We start from the raw sequence: 25,953 nt of genomic DNA on the forward strand, positions 1-25,953 counted from the left end.
TATGTCTGCGCTGCTTTGTCTCCTCGTAGAGGAAGAAAAATACCATATTACCCATTAAGCCTTAGAAAATAAAATATCTTTTATTCAAAGAAAAATACATTTTATAGCCAAAAAAAACCATGTGAGGTATCGGATCTTTGTGGCGTGGGATACGGGCCATGCAGTATAATCACATGCATCGCATTGGTGCAGCAATGGGGAAGGGACTACAACTCCCATCGTGCATGCACACGCTCACAGTCCCCTGTATTGTGTCCAGGATTAGAAGATTGTTGGTCAGAAATGCCGCAGTTCGTGAACGGTGACCAGGTCTGGAAGAGCAGCACAGTACAGGTTACAAAGTCAATGAGGTGCAATACCAGATTTGGCCAATAGAGAGGCACAATTCCCATAAAATAAAATGGTAAATGCTGTTTACAAGCAAAACATCCAAATGTCCAGCTCACCTTGTAGTTGATTCACCCCCAGCACACGGACAGAAGGAAATCCCCACGGACTCGGGGCAAAGGCATAAACGTAGAAAAACCAGCGCGTCAGGAGATTGTTGTTTCAAAAACTTCTTTATTTAGTTCCAAGAAAACCATATATTTCTTGACAAGGAATAAACGGTATCTCGGGTCAATATGACTGAGTTCGCATGAGCGAAACGCGTAGGTTATTGTCCGGAGATACCGTTTATTCCTACGTTTTTTATTGGAACTAAATAAAGAAGTTTTTGAAACCACAATCTCCTGAAGCGCTGGTTTTTCTATGGTAAATGCTGTTTATATCTTTTGGGCAACCCCTTGAAGAAAACAAGGGGAAAGTGTCCCAGAAAAAGTGGCATTAGGGTTATGTGAATCATCTTGCTTATTTCACTATACATTTGCATGCAGCAACTTCTATGGGTCTCCATGTGCCGTTTGGAGTTGTCCGGTGGATGAAAAACATGGAAGCTTTGTTCCAAAAAAATAGCTCCTCTCTTGATCATAGGAAATTTGTGGTATTGCAACTCAGCTCCATTCAATAGCAGCACACACATTTGGCCCTTAAGTACCACCGTCCCTCATCTGAAATGCAAAGCAAGGGTCCCCACCAACGCCTACCACTGCTTTTAACTTGCGCCACATAGTCCAAAATAGTGGGCATCAGCCCACATCATGGTCTTGTTGCAGATTAGTCCCATTCAATTGAATGGGTTTAGGCTGCAATGCCAAGCACGGCCACTGTACAATGTATGGCATTGTTTTTGGTGAGTAGTGAAGAAGCCCCATCACTCAGGCAATGCTGTGCTTTATTTTAACTGTGGGAGTCCCTTCAGGCCGCCCCTCCCGATATTCAGTTCTATAGGACCTAGAAACTTGTTGCTGGTGTCATATTAGAGATAAGAATCTCATCTGCTTGTAAATCAGTGATTTACAGAATGGGAAATACAGGCAGTTAATGACATAGTTAAAGATTCAGTTCCTGCTCTTTTTCCCAAGTATCTCAAGTTCTGTTCTTATGCGATCTAAAAAGACGAGATTCTTATCTTTAATATGACACCAGCATCGAGTTTCTAGGTACTACAGAACTAAAGATGGGGGATTCTGAAGTGGCTCTCCTTGGAGCCTCTAAACTTGACTGATCTCATTTAAAATATTACTCTTCTCTGCTAATTGTCAGATAACTTTTTATATAGGTTAAACAGGCAAGATTTCACATAGACATATTTCTAGGAAGGGCACAAAAGAAATCTGAAGTCATCTTTTCTTCCCATTGCTCCATTTTTACCCAAGGTCTGTGTCTGGCGCTGCAGCTTAGTTGCAATACCAACTAAGACCAGTGGACCAGGTGGCGCTGTCATTGCCTCGCCCTAGCGGTAGTGTATGTAACATGGGGTAGACACCGGTGATATAATGGACAAGAAAACAAACACACAGCGTAAAAAGAAAAACAGGATTCCGGACACACAAGACAGATGGCGCATTTAATCGTCCAACAGAGAAGACATCAGAGATACAAAGGCTTAAGAGGAGATTTCTCATAGATCCCAGATTTACAGAGAATCGGCATTATAGAAAGTCTTATTTACAACACAGGGGGCGCTATAGTGTATGTGGAGGCGGGGCTAAGGGGAGCTTGTTTATGCTAAAGCATGACTATTCACCACCCTTACGCCACACCCACTTGTCATAGACTCGTATACACATAGACCATGAAGATTATTCCCCAATACAGGTTTTGGGACTTCCCATCCCCCGAAAAGTGATTGCATAACCCCCTGGATATTGCTACAACATGAGACACGGTGGAAACGATGGATATGGCTCTTTTGTTAAAAGTTCGTCTTACAAGCAGCGTGCTGCATCAACTTTTATTTTTTTTTCCAAGATCTCCGCTTGCTGTTAGGGAATAGGAACCTTCATTCTATTACAGGAATGATACATTCACTGTAGAGTGTAAGCGAGAGGACCAGGACAGCTCCGCACCCCCTGGAGCTATACAATGAAGGTTCACAGCAGCAGAAGATCTTGAAATGTGATACAAAGTTTCTGTAACTTTTTATTATATACAAAAAAATAAACTATTTGTCAAAGCTGAGACTCGGTGTAACACTGGGTCCCGTGCGGAGCATCGTCAGCCGCAAACCCACCGGGTGGTAGATGGGAGTCAGATACAGGGAATGACTGAAAGTAGGGATATTTCCAGACAAAGGCCCAGCAGTTCCAGCAATGAGCTCGGTCCTACCCTTTCCCCAATAACTGTGCAGCCATTATTGGTCTTGGTTGTTATAAATGTATATGGTCACTTCCTTGCTGCAGCCATCATTAGTCTCGGTGGTCTTATACTGCTGCGGTAGTCATGTATGTATATGGTCACCTCTCTGCTGCAGCCATCATTAGTCTCGGTGGTCTTATACTGCTGCGGTAGTCATGTATGTATATGGTCACCTCTCTGCTGCAGCCATCATTAGTCTCGGTCTTATACTGCTGCGGTAGTCATGATGGCTGCAGCAGAGAGGTGACCATATACATACATGACTACCGCAGCAGTATATGGTCACCTCTCTGCTGCAGCCATCATTAGTCTCGGTGGTCTTATACTGCTGCGGTAGTCATGTATGTATATGGTCACCTCTCTGCTGCAGCCATCATTAGTCTCGGTGGTCTTATACTGCTGCGGTAGTCATGTATGTATATGGTCACCTCTCTGCTGCAGCCATCATTAGTCTCGGTCTTATACTGCTGCGGTAGTCATGATGGCTGCAGCAGAGAGGTGACCATATACATACATGACTACCGCAGCAGTATATGGTCACCTCTCTGCTGCAGCCATCATTAGTCTCGGTGGTCTTATACTGCTGCGGTAGTCATGTATGGATATGGTCACCTCTCTGCTGCAGCCATCATTAGTCTCGGTGGTCTTATACTGCTGCGGTAGTCATGTATGTATATGGTCACCTCTCTGCTGCAGCCATCATTAGTCTCGGTCTTATACTGCTGCGGTAGTCATGATGGCTGCAGCAGAGAGGTGACCATATACATACATGACTACCGCAGCAGTATATGGTCACCTCTCTGCTGCAGCCATCATTAGTCTCGGTGGTCTTATACTGCTGCGGTAGTCATGTATGTATATGGTCACCTCTCTGCTGCAGCCATGTAAACAGAGGAGAGCTCATTGATGGAAGCAGCACCTTGGAGTAAGTAGCACTTATTTGCAATCATTCTGTTTTAACCCCTATGAATAGGTGGTGGCTATACAAAGCTTCTTCTGCCCCCTGCACATACAGACCCCCGTACACTACAATGGAAAGTGTTTCTATACTATAAATAGAATCACTTAGAAAGCAACTTCTGAATATCAACCTGAACTGTAACCGTCTGTTGTGGTTCTCTAATCTCATCCAATCCCTGGGCCTAGTCACCCGCTGCAGGATCTGCTGCAGGATTGTCATCGTCCTCTGGTCATTGATAGCAGCGGCCTGTCTCTACAGCACTGACCTGTACAAAAGCTACACGCGATAATGGCTGCTCGGTATCTAAAGATTCTCCTATGTCACTACATGGGGATGTGGGCAGACATCTTGTACATCTAATGCCCTGATCTCCCTTCTGAACATGTAACCAGGGATATCCACCATCATGGACAGGCTGAGGACCCAATCCAGGTGTCTGGGTGCATGTTCCGTCCATGTTCAGAAGAAAGTGAGCACCAGAGTGTGAGCCATCGGTGTCCAATGATTGAGAACTTTTCAAGTTTCATGCACGGATATTTGCAGGGGCCCCAATGAGCACTGGGCCCGCAGTAGTTACATAAATACATGGAGAAGGACAATGGTGGCAGAAGAGCTGGGCCTTTGATGTCAGTCTGAGAAGTCCCAGACCAAGCTTAAAAGTTACCGCCTACCCATAGGATAAGTGATACCTTTACAATATGTCTAACCACTGGAAAGGAGGATACAAGATATATAAATGGGGCTATGGGACTGCTGGAGATCGCCATTTAAAGCACTCAGCGGCCCCAATATGGATGAATAAAGCCACGACCAGGGGGGTAACTTGAGAGGGTGCGGTCGTAACTCGGCCCAGGAGGCTTAGGGGGGCCCATAAGGTGTCAGTTTCATATATGAAAAGACTAGTACTATAAACCATCCATTATATTCATGGGGCTTGCACAGAGTTTGCACTGGGATCCATAAGCTTCAAGTTACACCACTGGTCACAACCCACCAGCTCGGCCAATCCATTCCAGTGGTCCGACTCCCACCAATCAGCAAGTTATAACCTATCCATGTGGATTGTCAATAACTCTGTTGGACCCTCATTAACGCCATGAACCCCTTAGAATACCTTTACATACCACACGTCATCCTACACCGGGAACAGAAGACATTCATCAACATGCCAAACCCGGGTTCCCAATTTTTAGCAAAAAATCCTTTTTCCCCAGAATCCACTAATATGTGAAATTGTTGATTATTGTAATGACACATTAAAATCATTATGAAATGACAAATGTAACAGACTATCGGGGTGAATAAAGAGGAGTGGGATCACAAATAATTGGGTATAAGAGGACCCCACCCAGAGACCACCCTCCAGATGCTGAACTTCATGGAAATAAATAAAGCAGTTTATTTGGTGGAATACACAATGGGCGCACTGTAACAGCATTGTATGGGCAGTGTAGCCCCTGTGGGTAGTGGCCACAGTCACTTCTGCCAAGATTGCAAAGCGGTGCCCTCAGAATTGGAGAGTGCAGTAGGTGGTCTTCCAGACAAACATGTAATGTAAACGTAATCTCATTACCGGCCACCAGTGGCGCTGCGGGGTCAGGTAAGAGTTTGGTAATTCATTGTGTAATGCATGGAGTTTGCTGTACAGACACCTTCTCCTTTTATCCGCGTAGTTTGATGACCACAGCTTGATCCGGGAGACTACAACATGGACAAAAAGAGGCAAAAAGAATAATAAAAAATACACGACTTATGCGCTCCGAGTATGAAATAAGTATAATAAGAAGAATATTGCTGCCCTTGCAAATAAAAACCAGCGCGTTGTAGGCGTCCAGCGTCTGGTTTCATGCACACTACAGGCTGTGTATCTCGCTCTCCTGGCCATGCATTGTACATAGGGATTGTACATAGGGATAACAAACCAAACAGCTCCAGAGGTTCAGGTCTGGAACAGTGTAAACTCCGATGGGATGAGACAGTGATGGAGGACGCAGCGAGCAGAAAAGGTTTGCAGCGATGAATTCAATGAGGTCAGAGTGAGATTCCTGATTGTACATAGGATATTCTTTGTGTTGCCCTTACGAGGGTCTTTCTCTGTCTCTTCCCTTGTTCCCCCTCCACCTTTGTCTAAGATTCCATGCAGATTTCGAGGTATCCGCGCGCCCTCATCGCAACGTGACCCTCTCCATTGGTTATGCATAGAAGGTTTAAAGCATTCTGGTGTCCGCCCCTCGCACCCTGACCTAGAATTAGTGTTAGCTAAAAGAAAAGAAACATGAATCTTCTGTGATTAAAGTGCAAATGGTTCAGCCAGCGGCAGTCTGTGTCTCCGCGCTCGTGACATCCCCCTAGGAGATGTTTTCCAAGATATAAAAAATGAGTTCCATGGTGACTGGGCCCTCATTTATCTGGCATGTGCCCCCATGTATCACTGGCACCAAGGCACTGTCCAAATCATGGGTGTAGCGAGGAGGCAGAGGCTGCCCGTTACTACCTGCCTGGTATCCAACCTAAAAGACACAAATACAAGCAAAGTTATTGTTGGCGCACCAATTGTGAACCCCCCCCCCCTTCCGTGCGCACCCAATGTCCGGTCCAGTCCACCCCCCTTTTCTTTCCCCGCGCCCCCGTCGTCCGCACCCCTTTTCTTTCCCCGCGCCCCCGTCGTCCGCACCCCTTTTCTTTCCCCGCGCCCCCGGTCGTCCGCACCCCTTTTCTTTCCCCGCGCCCCCGTCGTCCGCACCCCTTTTCTTTCCCCGCGCCCCCGTCGTCCGCACCCCTTTTCTTTCCCCGCGCCCCCGTCGTCCGCACCCCTTTTCTTTCCCCGCGCCCCCGTCGTCCGCACCCCTTTTCTTTCCCCGCGCCCCCGTCGTCCGCACCCCTTTTCTTTCCCCGCGCCCCCGTCGTCCGCACCCCTTTTCTTTCCCCGCGCCCCCGTCGTCCGCACCCCTTTTCTTTCCGCAAGCCGTCGTCCGCCCCCATTTCTTTCCCCGCGCCGTCGCCCCCCCCCTTCTTCCTCCCGCACCCATCATCCGCCCCCCCCCCCTTCTTTCCCCGCGCACCCGGCGTCCGCCCCCCCCCTTCTTTCCCCGCGCACCCAGCGTCCGCCCCCCCTTCTTTCCCCGCGCACCCGTCGGCCACTACCCCGTCGACCACCGCCCCCCCTTCTTTCCCCGCGCACCCATCATCCGCCCACCCGGCATCCGCTCCCCCTATCCCCGCACACACGGTGTCTGTCCCCCCCCCCCTTTTCCCCACACACCCGCTGTGCGGCACCCACTTCCTTTCCCCGCACATCCATCGTGGGCGCCCATCTGTCCCCATGCACCCGTCGTCCGGCCCCTCACCTGGTCCGCGTCCAAAGTGACCCGCAATCCCAGTCTGGTCATCCCGTCTTCTTTAAGTAGCTTGAGATGTGGACAAAGTGCAAGACAGAAAGCTTTGGCCACATTTTCGGTCAGTCTACTGTGGTCAGCGGGATCACTAAGGCCGCTCTGTTGCTCCTCAGTGTCTAGGAAAAATACCTTTCAAAAATGAAAATATTTCATTGAGATTGAACTTTGTTATAGACTCCAATATTATGTCTTTAATATAGAAATACACATTTTGTTCTTTCCAATAAATGTTAATTGACTCTGGACTTATCACCACTGGGATCCCCAATTAACACGTGTCCAGGTTTCTAGAGGGGGGTCATGCGCTCAAACTATTCCCAGTCTATGAGAATGCAGGAGAGAGAACAGCGAATGGAGCAGGAATGTGCATGACTGACTGCTGCCTTATTCACATTGGGGGCACGGGACCCCTGTATTTGCCACCAGACGCCTTGAACCTATCAATTATTTTCAAACTTGACAGATGTGATGAAATATCAAGATCTTTGCTTATTGTCAATGAATTGAAACGTTCAGCGGGTTCAGCTATGAAAGGTGACCATGACTGCAAGTATAATGAAAGTTTGGCACAATCTTTGGACAATTGGGGATATCCTGCGACCTGCGCTCCCAGTATTATTAGCTAATAGATGCATTTATATTGCCTACCTCAGTCCAGCGAATGATTTTCCCATTGGCTTTATATTCGGAACCATGAGAAATCTTCACGCTGGTAACAGATTCCAAAGATTTGCCATCGATTGGGCTGGAGACACTGTGGAAAGAGCAGGATGGAGTCCATAGACCATAGAGCAGACATGATCCACACACCAATCTTGTACATTATCATGCGCTTTACCCCTTGTTGAAGTTTTTGTCATCTTCCACCCACTGGACATAGACATGTTCCTGCGTCTCCTCCGCATCTGCCTTCCCACATGTGATGGTGAAGTCCTTCATCTCTCTCAAGGCTTGTCTTAGGGCATCCATGCTCTCCGCTGTGATCTGAACCATCACTCCATCTGTAGAAATAATGCAGATAAGAGAGACATTGTTTCTTTATTTCAAAGTAAATTGTGTAATACTCAATTTCCCCTGTGGAGGCACTGCAGGGAAAAGGAACACTCGTTCGACAGGAAAAAAAAAAAAACTGTACTCTAATGGGCACCTAAAAATTGCCAATCCCCTTTAATTAAATAACCCAAGATGAGGATGTAATTGACAGATTGCACCTTCGTACTGATTTTAAAGGGGTTATCCAGCTCCTCCCCTGCGCGCCCCATGCCGGCGGCGCCCCTCCCCTGCGCGCCCCATGCCGGCGGCGCCCCTCCCCTGCGCGCCCCATGCCGGCGGCGCCCCTCCCCTGCGCGCCCCATGCCGGCGGCGCCCCTCCCCTGCGCGCCCCATGCCGGCGGCGCCCCTCCCCTGCGCGCCCCATGCCGGCGGCGCCCCTCCCCTGCGCGCCCCATGCCGGCGGCGCCCCTCCCCTGCGCGCCCCATGCCGGCGGCGCCCCTCCCCTGCGCGCCCCATGCCGGCGGCGCCCCTCCCCTGCGCGCCCCATGCCGGCGGCGCCCCTCCCCTGCGCGCCCCATGCCGGCGGCGCCCCTCCCCTGCGCGCCCCATGCCGGCGGCGCCCCTCCCCTGCGCGCCCCATGCCGGCGGCGCCCCTCCCCTGCGCGCCCCATGCCGGCGGCGCCCCATGCCGGCGGCGCCCCTCCCTTGCGCGCCCCATGCCGGCGGCGCCCCTCCCTTGCGCGCCCCATGCCGGCGGCGCCCCTCCCTTGCGCGCCCCATGCCGGCGGCGCCCCTCCCTTGCGCGCCCCATGCCGGCGGCGCCCCTCCCTTGCGCGCCCCATGCCGGCGGCGCCCCTCCCTTGCGCGCCCCATGCCGGCGGCGCCCCTCCCTTGCGCGCCCCATGCCGGCGGCGCCCCTCCCTTGCGCGCCCCATGCCGGCGGCGCCCCTCCCTTGCGCGCCCCATGCCGGCGGCGCCCCTCCCTTGCGCGCCCCATGCCGGCGGCGCCCCTCCCTTGCGCGCCCCATGCCGGCGGCGCCCCTCCCTTGCGCGCCCCATGCCGGCGGCGCCCCTCCCTTGCGCGCCCCATGCCGGCGGCGCCCCTCCCTTGCGCGCCCCATGCCGGCGGCGCCCCTCCCTTGCGCGCCCCATGCCGGCGGCGCCCCTCCCTTGCGCGCCCCATGCCGGCGGCGCCCCTCCCTTGCGCGCCCCATGCCGGCGGCGCCCCTCCCTTGCGCGCCCCATGCCGGCGGCGCCCCTCCCTTGCGCGCCCCATGCCGGCGGCGCCCCTCCCTTGCGCGCCCCATGCCGGCGGCGCCCCTCCCTTGCGCGCCCCATGCCGGCGGCGCCCCTCCCTTGCGCGCCCCATGCCGGCGGCGCTCCTCCCTTGCGCGCCCCATGCGCCAGTCCGCTTACCTTCAACAATACTAGACTTTGCCAGGAAGCCAGAAGACGGCTTGAGAGCTCCACTGAAGACGAAGAAACTTGCACCAGTCACTGGAGAAATAGAGAGACGTCTCATGATTATTACTTCCATCTTGCAGGGGACATTGATCCCTGGTATATGGTTCCGGTCATTACCTTTGCGCGGTTGCTTGTGAATACTGATGGCTTGTGTCTGGTAGTTGCCGTCATCATTCTGCACGCACACCAGATGGGAATCAGCCTTCTGGTTGAAGCAGGTGCCCCCGGCCAGGACGTGTTCATTAGATTTGTTCATGGCTTTCATCATCTGGCAAGAAGTAGAAGTAAAAATAAATTGTGATATTAACAACATAAAACAAACCAGAAAACTGCAGGAGGTAAAGATCGTTATTGTGGAGTGGAGTACAGTATATGCACAGTGCCACATCCATAGCGCGGTATATCTAGTCCTCACTACCATGCTCTGATTCCTTTGGTATATGGGGGAACTAAACGCTATCAATTACACACCCACATAGAATACTTACCTCCTCCACAGCAGCACCTGAAGAGCACAATTAGGAGCAGCAGTGCAACAGTGTTCTTAAAGACGAGTCTAATGCATCATCCATTGTATCAACATTTTTTCCTTCTTCTCAAATTTGCTATCAATCCCATGATGCCTCAAGCACAGCATCACATGACCATTTAGAGACAGCACCATTACTGTGATTATATTCTAGTATATATACTAGTTTCCACACCATAAGTATACAGTCAGGGAAGCTGAGGTTTGAGCTCCCTACTTACAAGTGTGATGGGAATCTGATTATTATTAGTACCCAGGATAGAGGTTTCTCTTCTCCCCGGTGGTGCAGTCCACAAGTATTTTCTTCTTTATGTTCTCCACACCATAAATATAGTCAGGAAGGCCGAGCTGCAGGGACGGCTCCAGGTTTCAATGGGCCCCTGGGCGATAGAGCCTCAGTGGGCCCCTTAACAGTGAACTTATGTGGTGGCATAAAAAAACAGAGAAACTGAAAATACCAAATATGAAAACATGAATAGTTATACAGAGGCTGCAGGATCCATGAATAGTTATACAGAGGCTGCAGCCTCCATGAATAGTTATACCGAGGCTGCAGCCTCCATGAATAGTTATACAGAGGCTGCAGCCTCCATGAATAGTTATACAGAGGCTGCAGCCTCCATGAATAGTTATACCGAGGCTGCAGCCTCCATGAATAGTTATACCGAGGCTGCAGCCTCCATGAATAGTTATACCGAGGCTGCAGCCTCCATGAATAGTTATACAGAGGCTGCAGCCTCCATGAATAGTTATACAGAGGCTGCAGCCTCCATGAATAGTTATACAGAGGCTGCAGCCTCCATGAATAGTTATACAGAGGCTGCAGCCTCCATGAATAGTTATACAGAGGCTGCAGGATCCATGAATAGTTATACAGAGGCTGCAGCCTCCATGAATAGTTATACAGAGGCTGCAGCCTCCATGAATAGTTATACAGAGGCTGCAGCCTCCATGAATAGTTATACAGAGGCTGCAGCCTCCATGAATAGTTATACAGAGGCTGCAGCCTCCATGAATAGTTATACAGAGGCTGCAGCCTCCATGAATAGTTATACAGAGGCTGCAGCCTCCATGAATAGTTATACAGAGGCTGCAGCCTCCATGAATAGTTATACAGAGGCTGCAGCCTCCATGAATAGTTATACAGAGGCTGCAGCCTCCATGAATAGTTATACAGAGGCTGCAGCCTCCATGAATAGTTATACAGAGGCTGCAGCCTCCATGAATAGTTATACAGAGGCTGCAGCCTCCATGAATAGTTATACAGAGGCTGCAGCCTCCATGAATAGTTATACAGAGGCTGCAGCCTCCATGAATAGTTATACAGAGGCTGCAGCCTCCATGAATAGTTATACAGAGGCTGCAGCCTCCATGAATAGTTATACAGAGGCTGCAGCCTCCATGAATAGTTATACAGAGGCTGCAGCCTCCATGAATAGTTATACAGAGGCTGCAGCCTCCATGAATAGTTATACAGAGGCTGCAGCCTCCATGAATAGTTATACAGAGGCTGCAGCCTCCATGAATAGTTATACAGAGGCTGCAGCCTCCATGAATAGTTATACAGAGGCTGCAGCCTCCATGAATAGTTATACAGAGGCTGCAGCCTCCATGAATAGTTATACAGAGGCTGCAGCCTCCATGAATAGTTATACAGAGGCTGCAGCCTCCATGAATAGTTATACAGAGGCTGCAGCCTCCATGAATAGTTATACAGAGGCTGCAGCCTCCATGAATAGTTATACAGAGGCTGCAGCCTCCATGAATAGTTATACAGAGGCTGCAGCCTCCATGAATAGTTATACAGAGGCTGCAGCCTCCATGAATAGTTATACAGAGGCTGCAGCCTCCATGAATAGTTATACAGAGGCTGCAGCCTCCATGAATAGTTATACAGAGGCTGCAGCCTCCATGAATTGTTATACAGAGGCTGCAGCCTCCATGAATTGTTATACAGAGGCTGCAGCCTCCATGAATTGTTATACAGAGGCTGCAGCCTCCATGAATTGTTATACAGAGGCTGCAGCCTCCATGAATTGTTATACAGAGGCTGCAGCCTCCATGAATTGTTATACAGAGGCTGCAGCCTCCATGAATTGTTATACAGAGGCTGCAGCCTCCATGAATAGTTATACAGAGGCACCGGCAATCACTATGAGGTCAGCGAGCTGCTGACCTTCGGGTGCCTGCGACGGACCACGTGTGGAGACTGAGCCGATGCTGGAGCCACGATGTATGGAAAAGCATCTGCGGGGGAAGGGCATCAGAAGGTGAGAGCAAGTTTTGTTTGGGCGGTTTGCCGAATTATACCTGACACCGGCCCTGCCAAGCTCTGTGTGACAAATTATAAGTAGTAAGCAAAGATTTTCTGAACACGTTGGAGAACTTTGAGTTGAAATTTTGGCCACATTTTAAAGACTCCCCTCAATCCCTTATGACAATGAACTTCTATAACAAGGAACTTGTTCCCATCACAAGAACAGCTGAAGTGGATAAGATACAACCCGTGTGCGCATTAAACAAGTGAAGAAACTGCATATACCTCATTGTATCGATTGCTGGGAATCTTGATGCTGGTTTTCCGGACTTCCATATCAACTACCAAGCCCTCGACGACCGGCAGCGTGTACTGATAATTTCGAAAATCCTTTAAAATAAAATTGCAAAAAAGTAATAAAAGGGATAGAGAGTATCTGGTCTCTTATGAAGATTAAATGAATATTTGGTGCTAATGAATACAAGTCTAATACATATAGCAGTGGCGAACTTTTTCAAGATCAAGTGCTCAAAATGTGACCCAAAACCCAATAACTTTTCCCATAGTGTCAACCCGGCAGTAACATAACTGTCCGAGTGCCCCAATACTGTTCGAAGACATTCTCTATGAGCTCTAAACTGACCCTAATCACACCTTCTCACTATTCTCAGGGTCCCAGGCAGACTGCAGGAAGATGGCATGTCTGGCAAACTCTGTGCCTGGAAAACAGTCCACGTGCCCACAGTCCACCGCAGTGAAGGGTCCAGATCTCAACATCATTATGGAGAAGTTTTTTTTTAAGGGGATTGATATCCAGCCACAAATCGTAGCCCCATTCTGCAGAACTAGCATCAACAACTGCTTGCTATCCCCTATACATGCTGCTCCATGCCCACTCCATGCTCTGGTTTCACAGGCTGTTGTACTGTTTCCCCCACCCACTGCTCCCTCAGCATTACCATCCTCCCTCTGCCTGATGTAACCTCACACGTTGGGAGGGGTTCTCCTGCACAGTGTAACAGCCTGTGAAGCTATAGCACAGAGGGGCTCTGTTAGTGTCCCCCAGAGCCCTTCTGGGTCATTAGCATAATTATAAAAGTTAATTTTAGGAAGGAAGGAGCCCATGGAGAATAAATATAAGAAGATACCACAGTCATGGTGCCTGGATCTATGAGTAAATGTTCCTGGTTTATCATAGTGGATTTCCATGGTAGATTTCCTTTAAAGCTGCACAGAACTGTAGTACCAGACACAGTCTCTTCTAAGAGTATAGCGATATGTACATTTAATAATAAAGGGGATACAATACTTGCTGGAGTATCACATCCCTTTAAAAAGCAAATGTTCCAAAAGTTTGACCCTTACAAATCATGGCCTGTCCTTAGTGTAGAATTGTGGAGAACATGATAATGAATCAGGTCAGAGCGGATACTCACAGCCAAGACATTAATGATTGTGTGTCCCGTCTCCCCGAATAGCGGCTTCCTGAATCTGACACTGAACAGCGGACAGGGGTACACTGCACAAAAAACAAAGCACATCACACAATCAGCAATGATCAGTTCTATAGATGAATTGGCCTGACACTTACTATGTGTCTACTCACATCTGTACTCTGCTCCCAGGCGAAGCATCAGCCGCATGGGGAAAACCTTGGCCCATGGTGTCTCCCATTTCTGAATGAGGATCCCGAATAAGTAGGGCTGTGCAGGTAGGACCAGGTCTTGCAGGGACTGGTAGGTGGGTATAACATACAGGAATCCTCCATGTTCCTTACTGCCTAAGAAGCTATGGCTGACAAATGAGTGCCCCAAGTTACCTATCATGTTACCTGGGAACAAGGCAAACACAGATGGGATCAATGTATAGTAATGCAGAACAGGTCTAAATATTAAGTCAATCATTTAATAAGATATCTGCAAAGGGGTCGGTTGTCAGATACAGAAATCCAAAATCTTCTGTACCAAAAAGGAGGATATTATAATAATTTCCATTTGTAAATGGTATTCTTCCTAAGGGGATCACTTTTCAATCAGTGTAGGTCCTACCGATGTTTATTAAACAGGAAAGAGAAAAGTAGAAATGACATTTAAGCAGTGTGCGTTTTACACATCAGACAACCCTGGTATAATACATCTTTTACTTCCTACAGCCACCACTAGGGCGCGCTCAGGAACAAATTGCATACTGTATATAGATAAATATATGCAGACAGAATTTAGCATTTCCAGCCCCTCCGTACTGTAGCTTCACAGGCTTTCAAACTGCGCAGTATTTTCCCTCCTTCCACTGAGAGTACGTATACACCACGTACGTAGATACAATACAATTAATGTATAGCAATAAAACTGTGTTCCAGCAGACATTTCTGCCAAAAAGTTCTCTTGAACACTGTTTTTCTAATAATAAACATTAAATTGCACTGTATCTACGTGGTACACAGCCTGTACATTGGACATATTACTGGTGTAGGATCTCAAGACTGCTGCACACCATAAACTTTGACTGGCAAACCGTCCATTATAAAACTGTGAAAGATTACAGTAGGCAGGGAAAAGGGAGGGAGAAGTGATCCTGCACAGCGTAACAGCCCGTGAAACTGCAGCGTAATTATACAAGTTGATTATAGAAGATAGGAGGCCAAAGATCCCACAGTCCCGGTGCCTGGATCTATGAGTAATGTCCCGGGTTTATCATGGTGGATTTTACGGTTGATTTCCTCTAATATCGGCAATGCGCAACCCCTCGCACACGTCATATACTTTCACCTCGTCACATACCTGCCAATGCCTCCTGATAGATCTCCACAAAGTGGCAGAACACATCCCTGGGCAGGCACTTCTCATCCGGCAGACATTGCAGGAGGATGACCAGCTCGGCTTGGCCCACGGCGTGCATTCCCTTGGTGGTGAAACACCAACACTTCCTGTTGACATCTGCAGAAGGTGAGCAGAGACATCACCCCGACTACTTACTACCAACACACTTCACGGAGTAAAGTTAATAAAGAGGTTGTCCACAGATTTAAATATATGGCTGATTTCTTCCAAAAAAAGCGCCACACCTGATCATGGCAGGTGCTGGTATTACAACCCACCACTTATCTGTATACAGCTGAGCTGTAATATAAAGCCATGATCAGGGGTGGTGCTGTTTTTGGATAAAAGTAGACAAGTTTTTCAACCCCTGGATAATCCCTCTAAACATTTGGGCAGAACAGATCAGGAAATATAGTGAAGTACATTAGTGGGCAGCAAAATAATATTTACAACCAAAGCCAGACGAGCGGGACGGGGGGCAAACAAGTTCTTGCGATTAATCCTAGATGCAAATATTAAATTTGAAAAAAATCTGGATGAAAAAACACGATTCCAGATCAAAAAAACAAATGCCCCTTCTGAATTTCACCATGTGGAAAGCTGCTAAATATCTACTGTGCGGTAACCACTGTAAACTCAGTTATAGTTATCGGGGTCTTGATGTAGAACTAGTATCACTAAATTCTGATGGGCGACTGATCTGGAGCCACAGAGCTTTGCTGTGACCTCCATAAACACTTCAGACTCCACAACATGACGTACAATTCACAATCTTCACCATTGCCAAAAGATTTGCATTCAGGACAAATACTAATGGGTCAGGTCCTCCATCTTCTAGTTGCTGCATGACGGACATCTGGGAGGGACGTTCTTCCACGGCATAATCTAAGGGAAGAAATATGACAATTAACCACTTGTAAGGGGTTGTCTGGAAATGTAATACCCATGACCCATCAGAACCCAAAGGGGTTCTGCAATCATAGACATTATTATAGACACTTATCCTAAGTGTTTTCTCACTTGAGGTTTAGGATCCCAAGTGAATTAGGATTAAATGTGGCAATGGGGAACAAGTCTCTTCTAAATTCTCTTCTATAGGACTTATAGGATAGCCTTCTTATAAGCCATCCTGGAAGCCCCAAAGAAATGAATGGAGCACAGGTCAAGTATGTGCACCTAAAGTTCATCTAGTATGGGGTGCTTCAAGGGAACCAGTCAGATAAACCAAACTACCTTGGAAACTGCAATTATACAGCACTGCAACTATCCCTGTATTGTTCCTCCCCATGCTTGTAAAGTTTTCTGGCTGTTTGCTTCCTGATTCACAAAGGACCTGCTTTTTCTTAAGCTAAGTGAATTTGGCTCTGCTACATTATTCACCCCTGCCTCAGGAATAAGAGAAACGCTGACTGTGTGACTCACTGAAGAAAAATCAGCTATGTCATACACCCCTACCTTGGGAATTCATTTCAGTGTGTCACACGGCCAGCGTGTCCCAGTCCCAAGGGAGGGAGAAATGAGCTGAATGGACATAAATATACATGACTCGGCTGAAAGGAAGGACGATGATCGGACTCGCTTGCATAGATAGTGAGTCAACTTTATGAATGGACTATGCGACTTTACAGGCAATATAGGGATAGTTGTACTGCTTTAAAGGGGAAAGCCGGCTAATGAGGGTCTCTCTTGCTGGGTTCCACACAATCATGAGAAGGGGGTCCATTCTCACTAATGGATGAGAAACAGATCTGACGCTCTATTCAATACTATGGGAGTGTTGAAAAATTGTTCCTGAACGGGGCCCCCGTGTTCTCTGGGGGTCATAACCGCTCAGCTTGGTATCCTGTGAATAAAGGATAACTTGGAAACTTGGTACAACCCCTTTAAGACGCCGGTACGCTAACAGGTGGATGAAGGGGTAAAGGATTACAATACTTGGCACAATACTTGCAGGACAGCTTGTAGGGTCAATCCCCAAAGTCCACTTTATGCCCATCAGAAGGGGTTTCATGTAGACCCCCCTTTAAGGATGTAATAATTGAATCACAAAATTACCTCCTTTAACTCCAGTTGAGATAAGAATAGGGGGAAGCCCATCCTCCGGTATAAGATTCATTGCACTTCCGACCTGAGTTATACTTCCACAGAAGCCTGATGTGTTCTCTGTCTACAACATAAAGGCAAAGATGGAGGAGAGGGGACAAACTGCAGATGTCAGCTCTCACGTTCTGCCGGGTCAGTGATAATGATCATGGTGGGATCAGCGGGCACGGCTCTTCCTACAGATTGCAGAGTATGTGCGTCCTATAGGCTTTTCCGCAGTGTGACCTTACCTCTGCTGACAGCGAGTTGCTCGGGGAGGACTTGTTGGTGTCATGGGATACTGTCAGGTTTCCAGCTGCAGCGCTCACTTTTCCTGCATCAGCGGCTTCCCCATTTGGTAAAATGCCATCCGCAAACCAGACCCTCCTCTGCTCTCTGGACTGTGATCCTATGGAAACAACACACTGCATCAAATGACTGCAATATTTCCACAAAGAGGGTTGACTTCTTCATTAAAGGGGTCCCAATAAATAAGAACCCCCCCCACACACACACACACACTCCTCAGCGTCTGGGACAGAAAAAGAAAACAGAACATATTGACCTGCTCTCTCTTCCCTGTTGCTTAGCTACTTCTGATTTTCGGCTTGACCTTTGTGGAACATGGGACTTGCCAAAAGGAGGCCACTTATTGGATGAAGCAGATCTTGTAAACCCCTGAACTTACTGTCGAGCTCAGCCCCAAAAATCAGAAGTATCCTGTGTGACACAGGAATCGCGAGCCCGAGCGGGGCAAGTATGTGCTTGTATTCCCCCACCTATGGTAATGGAAAACCCTGATTATATTAAAGTGGTTTTGCAGGTTCCTTAACTACTAACGACCCATCAGTGGAGATCCAGCACCCTCTGCGGTCACCTCACAGAAGAGAATGGCTGCTCTGGCTAATTACTACCATCAGCTGAGGGAGGTGTCGCACCTCGCCAATTATCTACTCCTCAAAGCCTGGAGAGCCCCTCTAAGGGCGGCATTTCTGTAGAGATGGCTTTATAGGACTCTTATCTTATATACTGAATACCTATGATGCAATGTTACTGTAGAGGAATTTTAAGGACCACAGGAGTGAAATACAAGCAAACAATGGAAGAAAATGTTGAGAGGCCTCTGGGGGAAACAATGGAATTTACAGGAAGTACAAGAGACACACCTCAAAGGGAATGCATGACACGGGAGCCGAAGGGAAGGAGAGGCCCAATTCTCATCATTCTACCAATTAGGAGTTTATGTTGTGTATTTTACATCCATCAGGGGTGAATATAAAGGGTGGTTTCATGAGACAACTACATTCATCAAAGTGTTTTCAAAATGCCTAATGCTTCATCTTCACACATCCTTGTAGCATACGGACAGACATTCATCTGAAAGGAAAGCTGTCACCAAGAATGTTATTTTTAGCTGGTTACAGGTTCCAACAGCTTATGCAATACTGATTGTCAGCATTCCAAATCATTTCAGAACTTTCTATAACTTAATTTCACATTACCTGGCTCCCTGCTAGCAGCATGTGGTGAGTCCCCAGGGAGGGGCAGTTGCAGCCTGTGTTTCCTCATACATTCTCCCTCTCCTCCACACCACCCCCCTCCCTCCCCTGGCACCGCTATTCCTATAGGTAGGCTTTTACGCAATGTGACCTTACCTCCGTTGTCAGCGAATCGCTCCGGGAGGACCTGTCAATGCACATGACATTAAGTGGAGGGGAGGGAGCTGGATGAGTGTGGAGGAAAGGAGACACAGGATGCAGCTGTCCCCTTCCCAGGGACTCGCCATACACTGCTGGCAGGGAGCCGGGTGAATTATACAGAAAGTACTGAAATCATTCAGAATGCTGACAAATGCATTTTTATAATCAGCACGGCATATTGGGACCTGTCACCAGATAAAAACTATGTTCCTGGTGACATGTTCGCTTGTAATGCTGTGCTATTTTAAGACTCCCAAAGACCTCACCTTCGCTTCCTGGATGTTTTAAGACTCCAACGGGAACCATAACAGTAGGAGGAGGCGAACTGAGGGCTCCTGAAGCTTGTGCCTGTTGCATTGGGGGTATGGTGGAGCAGTACTCAGCAGGGTTGTTAGGGTTTGGGCTCTGAACCGATGCACTCATCATGTTCTCCCAAGCTTGGGCTGAAATGTAAAATAAAAGATTACTGGGACAGAAAAACTGCTTACGGCAGGACAGTCAAAGCTTAACATTGTGCACAAGGGGGTGTCAGACCTAGCGAACCTACAATATGTGGCTCTCCAGAAGTTACTACTCACAGCACACCAGCGGCTGCCAAGACATGCTGGGAGTCATACTCCCTTAATAGCTGTGTAGCACAATCATATTAGGACCCCTTAATACTTACCATTGATGAGAACTGAATGGCAGATAACACAGACACGAGCCTCCTTCTTATCCATGTACAGTAGTTTGCATTTGAGGCTGCAGCAGGCGGCACAGAACACCTGGGGACAGAAGCGAGACACGGTTATTGCTTGCAGAGACGCTGCAGGGAAAACTCAAGAGCAAGTGCAGTTAAATTTGTTCTCCAGATCAGTGCGGGCCCAAAAGCTGGATACCCCCCATCCCTCCGCATGTAAAAGTTTTACATTCTTATATTTCATCCTCCATAAGACTCGGAGATAAAATTAGGTGTCAGATTCGTAACAAGGGTTAAGCCCAAGCACCCGCTTAGCGCAGTAATAGCTCTTACTACTGTACACCTCTAGTAACCCACCTACTCACCTTTCCACATGCTCTGCAGTGGTGTCTCCGCTTTGTGAATGTAAACCTCGCTTCACACTTCATACAATTAGGGGCTTGAGAATCGGGGACCCAGACCGGAGCCACCTCCCCTAGAGTTGTGAATGGCTTGGCAGCAGAAACCCCATGCTGTCCAGCAAGGAGGTCATTGTCGGGGCTGTCTGAGGACACTGCAAGGCACGGACTATTAGGGCCCCTGTAATCTAGCAGGTCACAGTTTGCATCCAAACCAGGGCTGCCGATCCCAGCTTCATCACGTAGACCATCGGAGGCAACGCCATCGTTCTGATTCGACTTGTTTAACACATCGTTCTTGTTTTTGGAGCTGCAGCCGGCGTTCGGGGGGACCAGGTCACATTGTAACATGTCAGATAATGGCTTTGGGATCTGCAGCTTGAGATGAGTCGGCTGCTTTGGGCGTGCTCCACCATAGGGGACACTAAGCGGTGGCAGGGTGCCGGCTGTCTTTGACACAGGGACCACCAGACCGTGCAAGTGATTCTTCATCACATCACCGCCAGCGTCTAACAAGAGTCCTCTCTCCTCGGGGGCATCATCCTCCCTCTGCTCGTAAACATTAACGTAATATTCCGACTTGCACTCCTCGATTTCCTTCTCCTCAGTCACTGAGTCTTCTTTTGACGGTAAACTCTTTGGGATATGAGCTACAGGTGGGTTTTGTATTCCATAGGAATCACACCCGTTTTGGAGAGACTGTGTCATGTCCGTTCCATCATCGTTATCTTCCACCCGACTTCCTGCTGGTTCACCCTCCGTCTCCAGAGACTTCTGGTCTCCATCTAGTGTCCCGTTTGTCACGAAAGAGTCTGAGAAACACTGAGCCACCATCACGGGAGACCCTACAGGCTGTAGACCATCATTACCTAGTGCAATCTTCTCAATGTCTGCAAAGACCCCCTTCTTCTCTGTCGATGGAAGAAATGAGGCTTTTAGATGTTTGGCGCTAAATTCACTTCCTCCAGTTTGGTCATTGCTTTTATCAGACCCATCGAGCGGAAAGGATATATTTTTATTGTCAGTTTCCGCTCTGGGGAGAAGATATTTGCTAGGAGAGAGCAGACGGATGTCAGACGGCACAGAATGGAGCCGACTGTTAGGGTCTTCAGTACTATTTTGAGTTAGGGGCGAGTTACTATGAATGCTACTATGCCTCTGCATTGGGGTGCACACGTTGGATTCAATAGTTGTAACACTTTTACAGTCTGGATCGGTCTGGGGTAACTGGGCGGCGTCAGTAACACGTAATTGACTTTGCAAGATCTTTGCACTGTCCAAGACATTGTCAGAGTTCACAGGAGCTTGGCCTGAAGGAGATAAGAGATCTCCAGCAGCGACGCTATTACCACAGCTCATGTTTAGGGTAACCTCAGCCTCTCCGCATGGCTGGACCTTCTTCTCCTCAGTTACGCTGGCATCTTCTGTCACCATCATGGACAGCTCTGGGGCAACACCTTCAGTCTCTCCATTGGAACAAGGCGTCGGGCTGGATGCTCTGTCTTTGAGATGAGCCTCGATGGTGATGATCGATTTACTGACATTGTCCAAGGCGGAGTTCTCTGTCAGTCGAGAGGGAGGATTTAGGATCTGATTCCATTTTGCATCTAGTAATCTCGGCGAAACGTTCTCATCTGGAATGTAAAAAAATGACGACATGAACTATTCAGTGAGGCCCGGTGCAAATAGAGACTCTAGTATAATAAATGAGATCATATCCATATGACCGGGGCTGGTGAAGTACTAAATTGGCGCATCCCTTGGGTCCCCTGGAAGCGTTAGTGGCGTGACAGCTGCCCACTCTGGCTGCACAGTGGTTTTCAACATGAAAAATTAAGAAACTAAGCAACCTGACCATAATGCCTTATACCACATTATGTGATTCAGACATATCCAGAGCCATGTGCAACAAGAAGACTTAATGGGAATGTGGGTGATGTAGCGAGAAAGGGTAAGGCTTAGAAGGTGACATGATGCGTCAACAACTAGCAGCAACATGACTGAGGTGCCACTTGTCTAAGTTTGAAGGATTAGCAAATTTGCCCCTGACAATATACATGTACAAACCTTAAAGGAAATCTACCACCAGGATGAAGGATTGTAAACCAAGCACACTTAACATACTGGTGTGTGCCCCATCTGGCAGAAGCTGGTCTTCTTGAAGCTTTGTATGCCTTTGTTTTTAAGAAAAAAAGGTTTTAAAAATTGTACAGAAGAGCCTTCGGGGCTCCAAGCTCCATTGACGTCTATTGAGTATGGAGCCCCTGGGGCTCATCTGCATAATTCGTGAAACCTTTTTATTGCAAAAACAAGGTCGTAAGAAGCGCAGAACCTGTCAGAGCGGGCACTCACCAGTATGTCAGTGTGCTTGGTGTACAATCCTTCATCCTGGTGCTAGATTTCCTTTAACTCCTTAAGCCAAGCCTAACCCTAACCCTAACCCTTTTTAGTTTTTGCATTTCCATTTTTTACTCCCCACCTTCAATAATCTATACCCCCCCCCCATGTAAAGAGCTGTCTGAGGGCTTGTTTTTGTGCAACAAAATACCAAAATTTGTATAGGTTTTATAATGTTTTCATACATTTACAAAATGAAAACCTCCTGCACAAAAATAAAATTCTTCAGGCGTTAATAACTTTTTCATACTTCGGTGAACGGAGCTGGGGTGCTGTCCTTTTTTGCTACTTTTGATGACGTTTTCAATGCTACCATTTTTAGGACTGTACGACCTTTTTATAAGCGTACGATCACTTTTTAAAGATTTTTTTTGTTTTTCAAAATGGCAAAAAAAGTGGCATTTTCAACTTTGGACGCTATATTCCATTAAGGGGTTAAATGCCGGGAATAACCGTTATATCTTGTTGGATCTGACATTTTGGGATCTTTATGATTTTACTGTTTGTTTATATTTATATGAGTTTTAGGAAAAGTGGGGCGATTAGAATTTTTAGTTTTATTTTTATATAATTTTTAAAAACTTTTTTACTATTTTTCAGACCCCCTAGGGCAGTGCTGGCTAACCTATGGCACTGGTGGTGGAGGTGGCACTCTGAGCCCTTTCTGTGGGCACTCAGGCCATCACCAGAGATGACTCCAGGTATCTTCCTGCAGTCCCAGACAGTCCAGGACTTGCTGTGCACAGAGGTATTATAAAGTGACCGCTGTACCTGGGACTATTTTCTGCTTTATTTGTGTCCTCAGGGGCTGGTATCAATGAAAACTGTGACAGAGAAGGGAGTATAAATCACTAATTACATTTCTATGTTGGCACTTTGCGATAAATAAGCGGGTCTTTGTTGTCGTTTGGGCACTCGGTCTCTAAAAGGTTCGCCATCACTGCCCTAGGGTAATTTAACCCCAGGTTGTCAGGGTGATCCTCCCATCTACTGCCATACAGTCATAATCCATTACAATGTGCAAGTTGCTCACTGTAATGAATAGGTTAAAACCAGACAGCCTCGGGTCTTTGTAAAAACTGAGGCTGTCATGGCAACTGATCACCACCCCCCGATGACCTTGCAGGGGGCATTGATCGAATCCAAGATGGCCGTACCCACGTGCCACCAGGATTTAAAATCCTCCGGCAGTTTTGCAGCACCAACCGCGGGTGTTAACGGTGGGTGTTTTCTGCAATTTGCTCGGCCTGTGAGCTATCTCCATTCACCTATATCGTTCCTCTCAATGCCTGAAAAGTTACACAGTCCGTTCATAAAGTGATCCAAATGATCCAAATTAAGTCCGATCATTGTCTTTCCTCTGAGCCGCGTCCGGCATATTAATATCCTTCCTGTTCAACCGTTCCTCCAGCTCATTGCCCCCCAGGAATGAGAGAGACCCTGGCTGTGTGTAATTCACTAAAGGGAGAGGTGAATCAGGTAGCATTGCCAACTCAGCTTAAGAGAAAGCAGGCCCCCATGTCAATCAAAAAGCTGGAGGCAGGACTGAGCTAGAAGAACATGACTATGTACAGAAGGTGAGTCAAGTTTACAAGCGGGACTGTGGAATCTTACAGGCCTGGGGAGGAACAATATAGGGATAGTTGTGCTGCTGTATAATGGCAGCTTTCAAAGATATGTTTACCTAGTGTGGCAGCACCACCCAATCAGTGACTGTCCAGCTGTTGGAAACCATCACTCTCAGTATTTTGATATATAAGGGGATGCTGGTAGTTGTGACTATGCAATAGCTAGATAACCAGATCGAGGAGAGTTAACATTTGGGTTCTACCTCGTATTGGATTTACAATCACACCTTCATTCTTTTCAAATTCATCCAATACTTTGTCCAGGTTACACGATTCTTCCTCGAAATAGTTCTCCATTTGTTAAGGACCCTTCAGCCTGAGGTCTTGGCCTACAAAAAAAGAAATATAATATTATAGCAATTAACTGAACGACAGGAAATTCTTGTCAGAAATGTCAAAACAATGCGGTCCCAACTAGGGACATCGGCAAAGCTTGGGGAGCCCTACACCCTCACACCTGAGCTCTGCCAAGCTGGAAGGCACAGAGAGGGTGCTCATGCGCGGTTCACTGCTGGGTGCCTCCAGCCGACGAGCAGTTAACTGTGCAGGCGCGAGGGTGTAACGAGGGTGTAGGGCTCACCGCGCATGTGCAAGCTTGGCTGTCCGGTGAGCTGACAGAGAGGGAGGGTTAGGTGCTGATAAGGTGTGGGATGGGAAGAAATAGAATATTAACGAGTGGGGGCAGAGCCTAGCGTTATGCTAATTGATGAGCAAATGTTAGATTTGAAAAGAGCCATGAACCAGGGAATGTTTATCAGCGGATATTACCGGAGGGAAGTACAACGCATCGCCTATTGCAGCCGGTCACTAAGGACATCGTGCCTTCAGGTGACAAGCTCTATAATAACACACAAAGGGCTCTGTTAGTAGCGGAGTGACAGAGCAAAGCTCACAATGACACAGAAAAATAAAAGAAATGATTGACATTGATAAGAGGAATTTTCAGATGAAAGTGCTGGGACCTGTCGGCTAAATGTGATCTTTCCTGGTGATGTATTTCGGGAAATTACTGAGGCTCTCAAGGCACTCAGGCCTCCGCAGAGAGGGACGTCATGAGAAGGCGAGGGGCTTCAGCACACGGCTCCAATGTCAGGGAAAACAATTCCTAGGATGTGGCGTGAAGACGGCTCTCACCACACTCGTCCGGGCCGGTACAGGATGGATTAAGGAGATGCATCGCCCCTTCCTCCTCCCGCCTAACATGTCCTTAGGAGGGTGACGTAGATTAATAACATTGGCTAAAATTAAACTAAAACCCCATTTGCAATTCTCAGAAGAAATGACACATTTTAAAAGGAAGATTGGAAGGTGAAAATAACCGCAAGGAAAGCGCCGAACGACAGAAGTCTCTAGAAAAGTAGTCCGGAGTAGCCGGACACGAGGCCACAGGGCGCGGCTATTCCTCGCCCCAGTAGCCTCTTTGTTAACCCTGACACCTCCTCGAACGCCGAACTCTGGCTTCTCGGATGAGAGCATGCAGCTACGAGGAGCCGAGGGTAGGAGGAACAAAGAGGCTACTGGGGCGAGGAATAGCCGTGACCTGTAGCCTCATGTCCGGCTACTCCAGGCCACAATTTACATATTAGGACAATAAAGATTTTAAAAAGATAGCGGGGACGTGAGGATTAGCTCTAAAAAGGGCTATCCTCCCATCCAATACACGCACCTACCACCCTTCTCCCTTTATAGGTAGATTCGCATGGTGCACATCAGTACACATCGGGAGATTTGCTCCTTGCAGGGAATCCCCTATCCACAGGATAACAAGTTGATCGTTGGGGGTCTGACTTCAAGCAATTCGGAGAATGGGGGTCCTGTTCTCCAAATAGAAGCAGTTTCCTTTATGCGCACCAAAACACTACTCTATACACACGGGGCACTCGGGAGAACCACAGAAGGACCCCCCAA

At 48.0% G+C, this 25,953-nt stretch overlaps 1 protein-coding gene across 2 annotated transcripts; it reads right to left on the minus strand.

The window, feature by feature from the left end:
- Window positions 1-4,769: 4,769 nt before the first annotated feature.
- Window positions 4,770-24,375, minus strand: ZFYVE9 (zinc finger FYVE-type containing 9). 2 transcript variants are annotated; one of them, XM_072128837.1, is made up of 17 exons: window positions 24,273-24,375; window positions 19,988-21,654; window positions 19,608-19,707; window positions 19,207-19,383; window positions 17,492-17,649; window positions 17,214-17,325; window positions 15,921-16,043; window positions 15,120-15,275; window positions 13,946-14,170; window positions 13,776-13,858; window positions 12,625-12,729; window positions 9,671-9,821; window positions 9,506-9,586; window positions 7,934-8,096; window positions 7,744-7,849; window positions 7,048-7,224; window positions 4,770-6,210 (listed from the first exon to the last, which is right to left on the minus strand). In XM_072128837.1, the coding sequence occupies exons 1-17, from the start codon at window positions 24,340-24,342 to the stop codon at window positions 6,049-6,051; spliced, it is 3,816 nt and encodes a 1,271-aa protein (XP_071984938.1). In that variant the 5' UTR covers window positions 24,343-24,375; the 3' UTR covers window positions 4,770-6,048. The 2 variants fall into 2 exon arrangements, with proteins under 2 accessions (XP_071984938.1, XP_071984937.1); XM_072128836.1 differs by having other exon boundaries at window positions 24,249-24,369.
- Window positions 24,376-25,953: the final 1,578 nt, after the last annotated feature.

The sequence above is a fragment of the Engystomops pustulosus genome, chromosome 10 (assembly GCF_040894005.1).
Source record: "Engystomops pustulosus chromosome 10, aEngPut4.maternal, whole genome shotgun sequence".
NCBI lineage: Eukaryota > Metazoa > Chordata > Amphibia > Anura > Leptodactylidae > Engystomops > Engystomops pustulosus.

Bases quoted from the DNA above. Each gene is read 5' to 3' on its own strand.
- ZFYVE9 (XM_072128836.1), bottom strand. From the start codon at position 24,342: ATGGAGAACTATTTCGAGGAAGAATCGTGTAACCTGGACAAAGTATTG. The intron at 17,326-17,491 runs GTAAGGTCACAC...TTTATGTTGTAG, and splicing joins GCAACTCGCTGTCAGCAGAG to ACAGAGAACACATCAGGCTT. The intron at 9,587-9,670 runs GTAATGACCGGA...CTATTTCTCCAG, and splicing joins TCACAAGCAACCGCGCAAAG to TGACTGGTGCAAGTTTCTTC.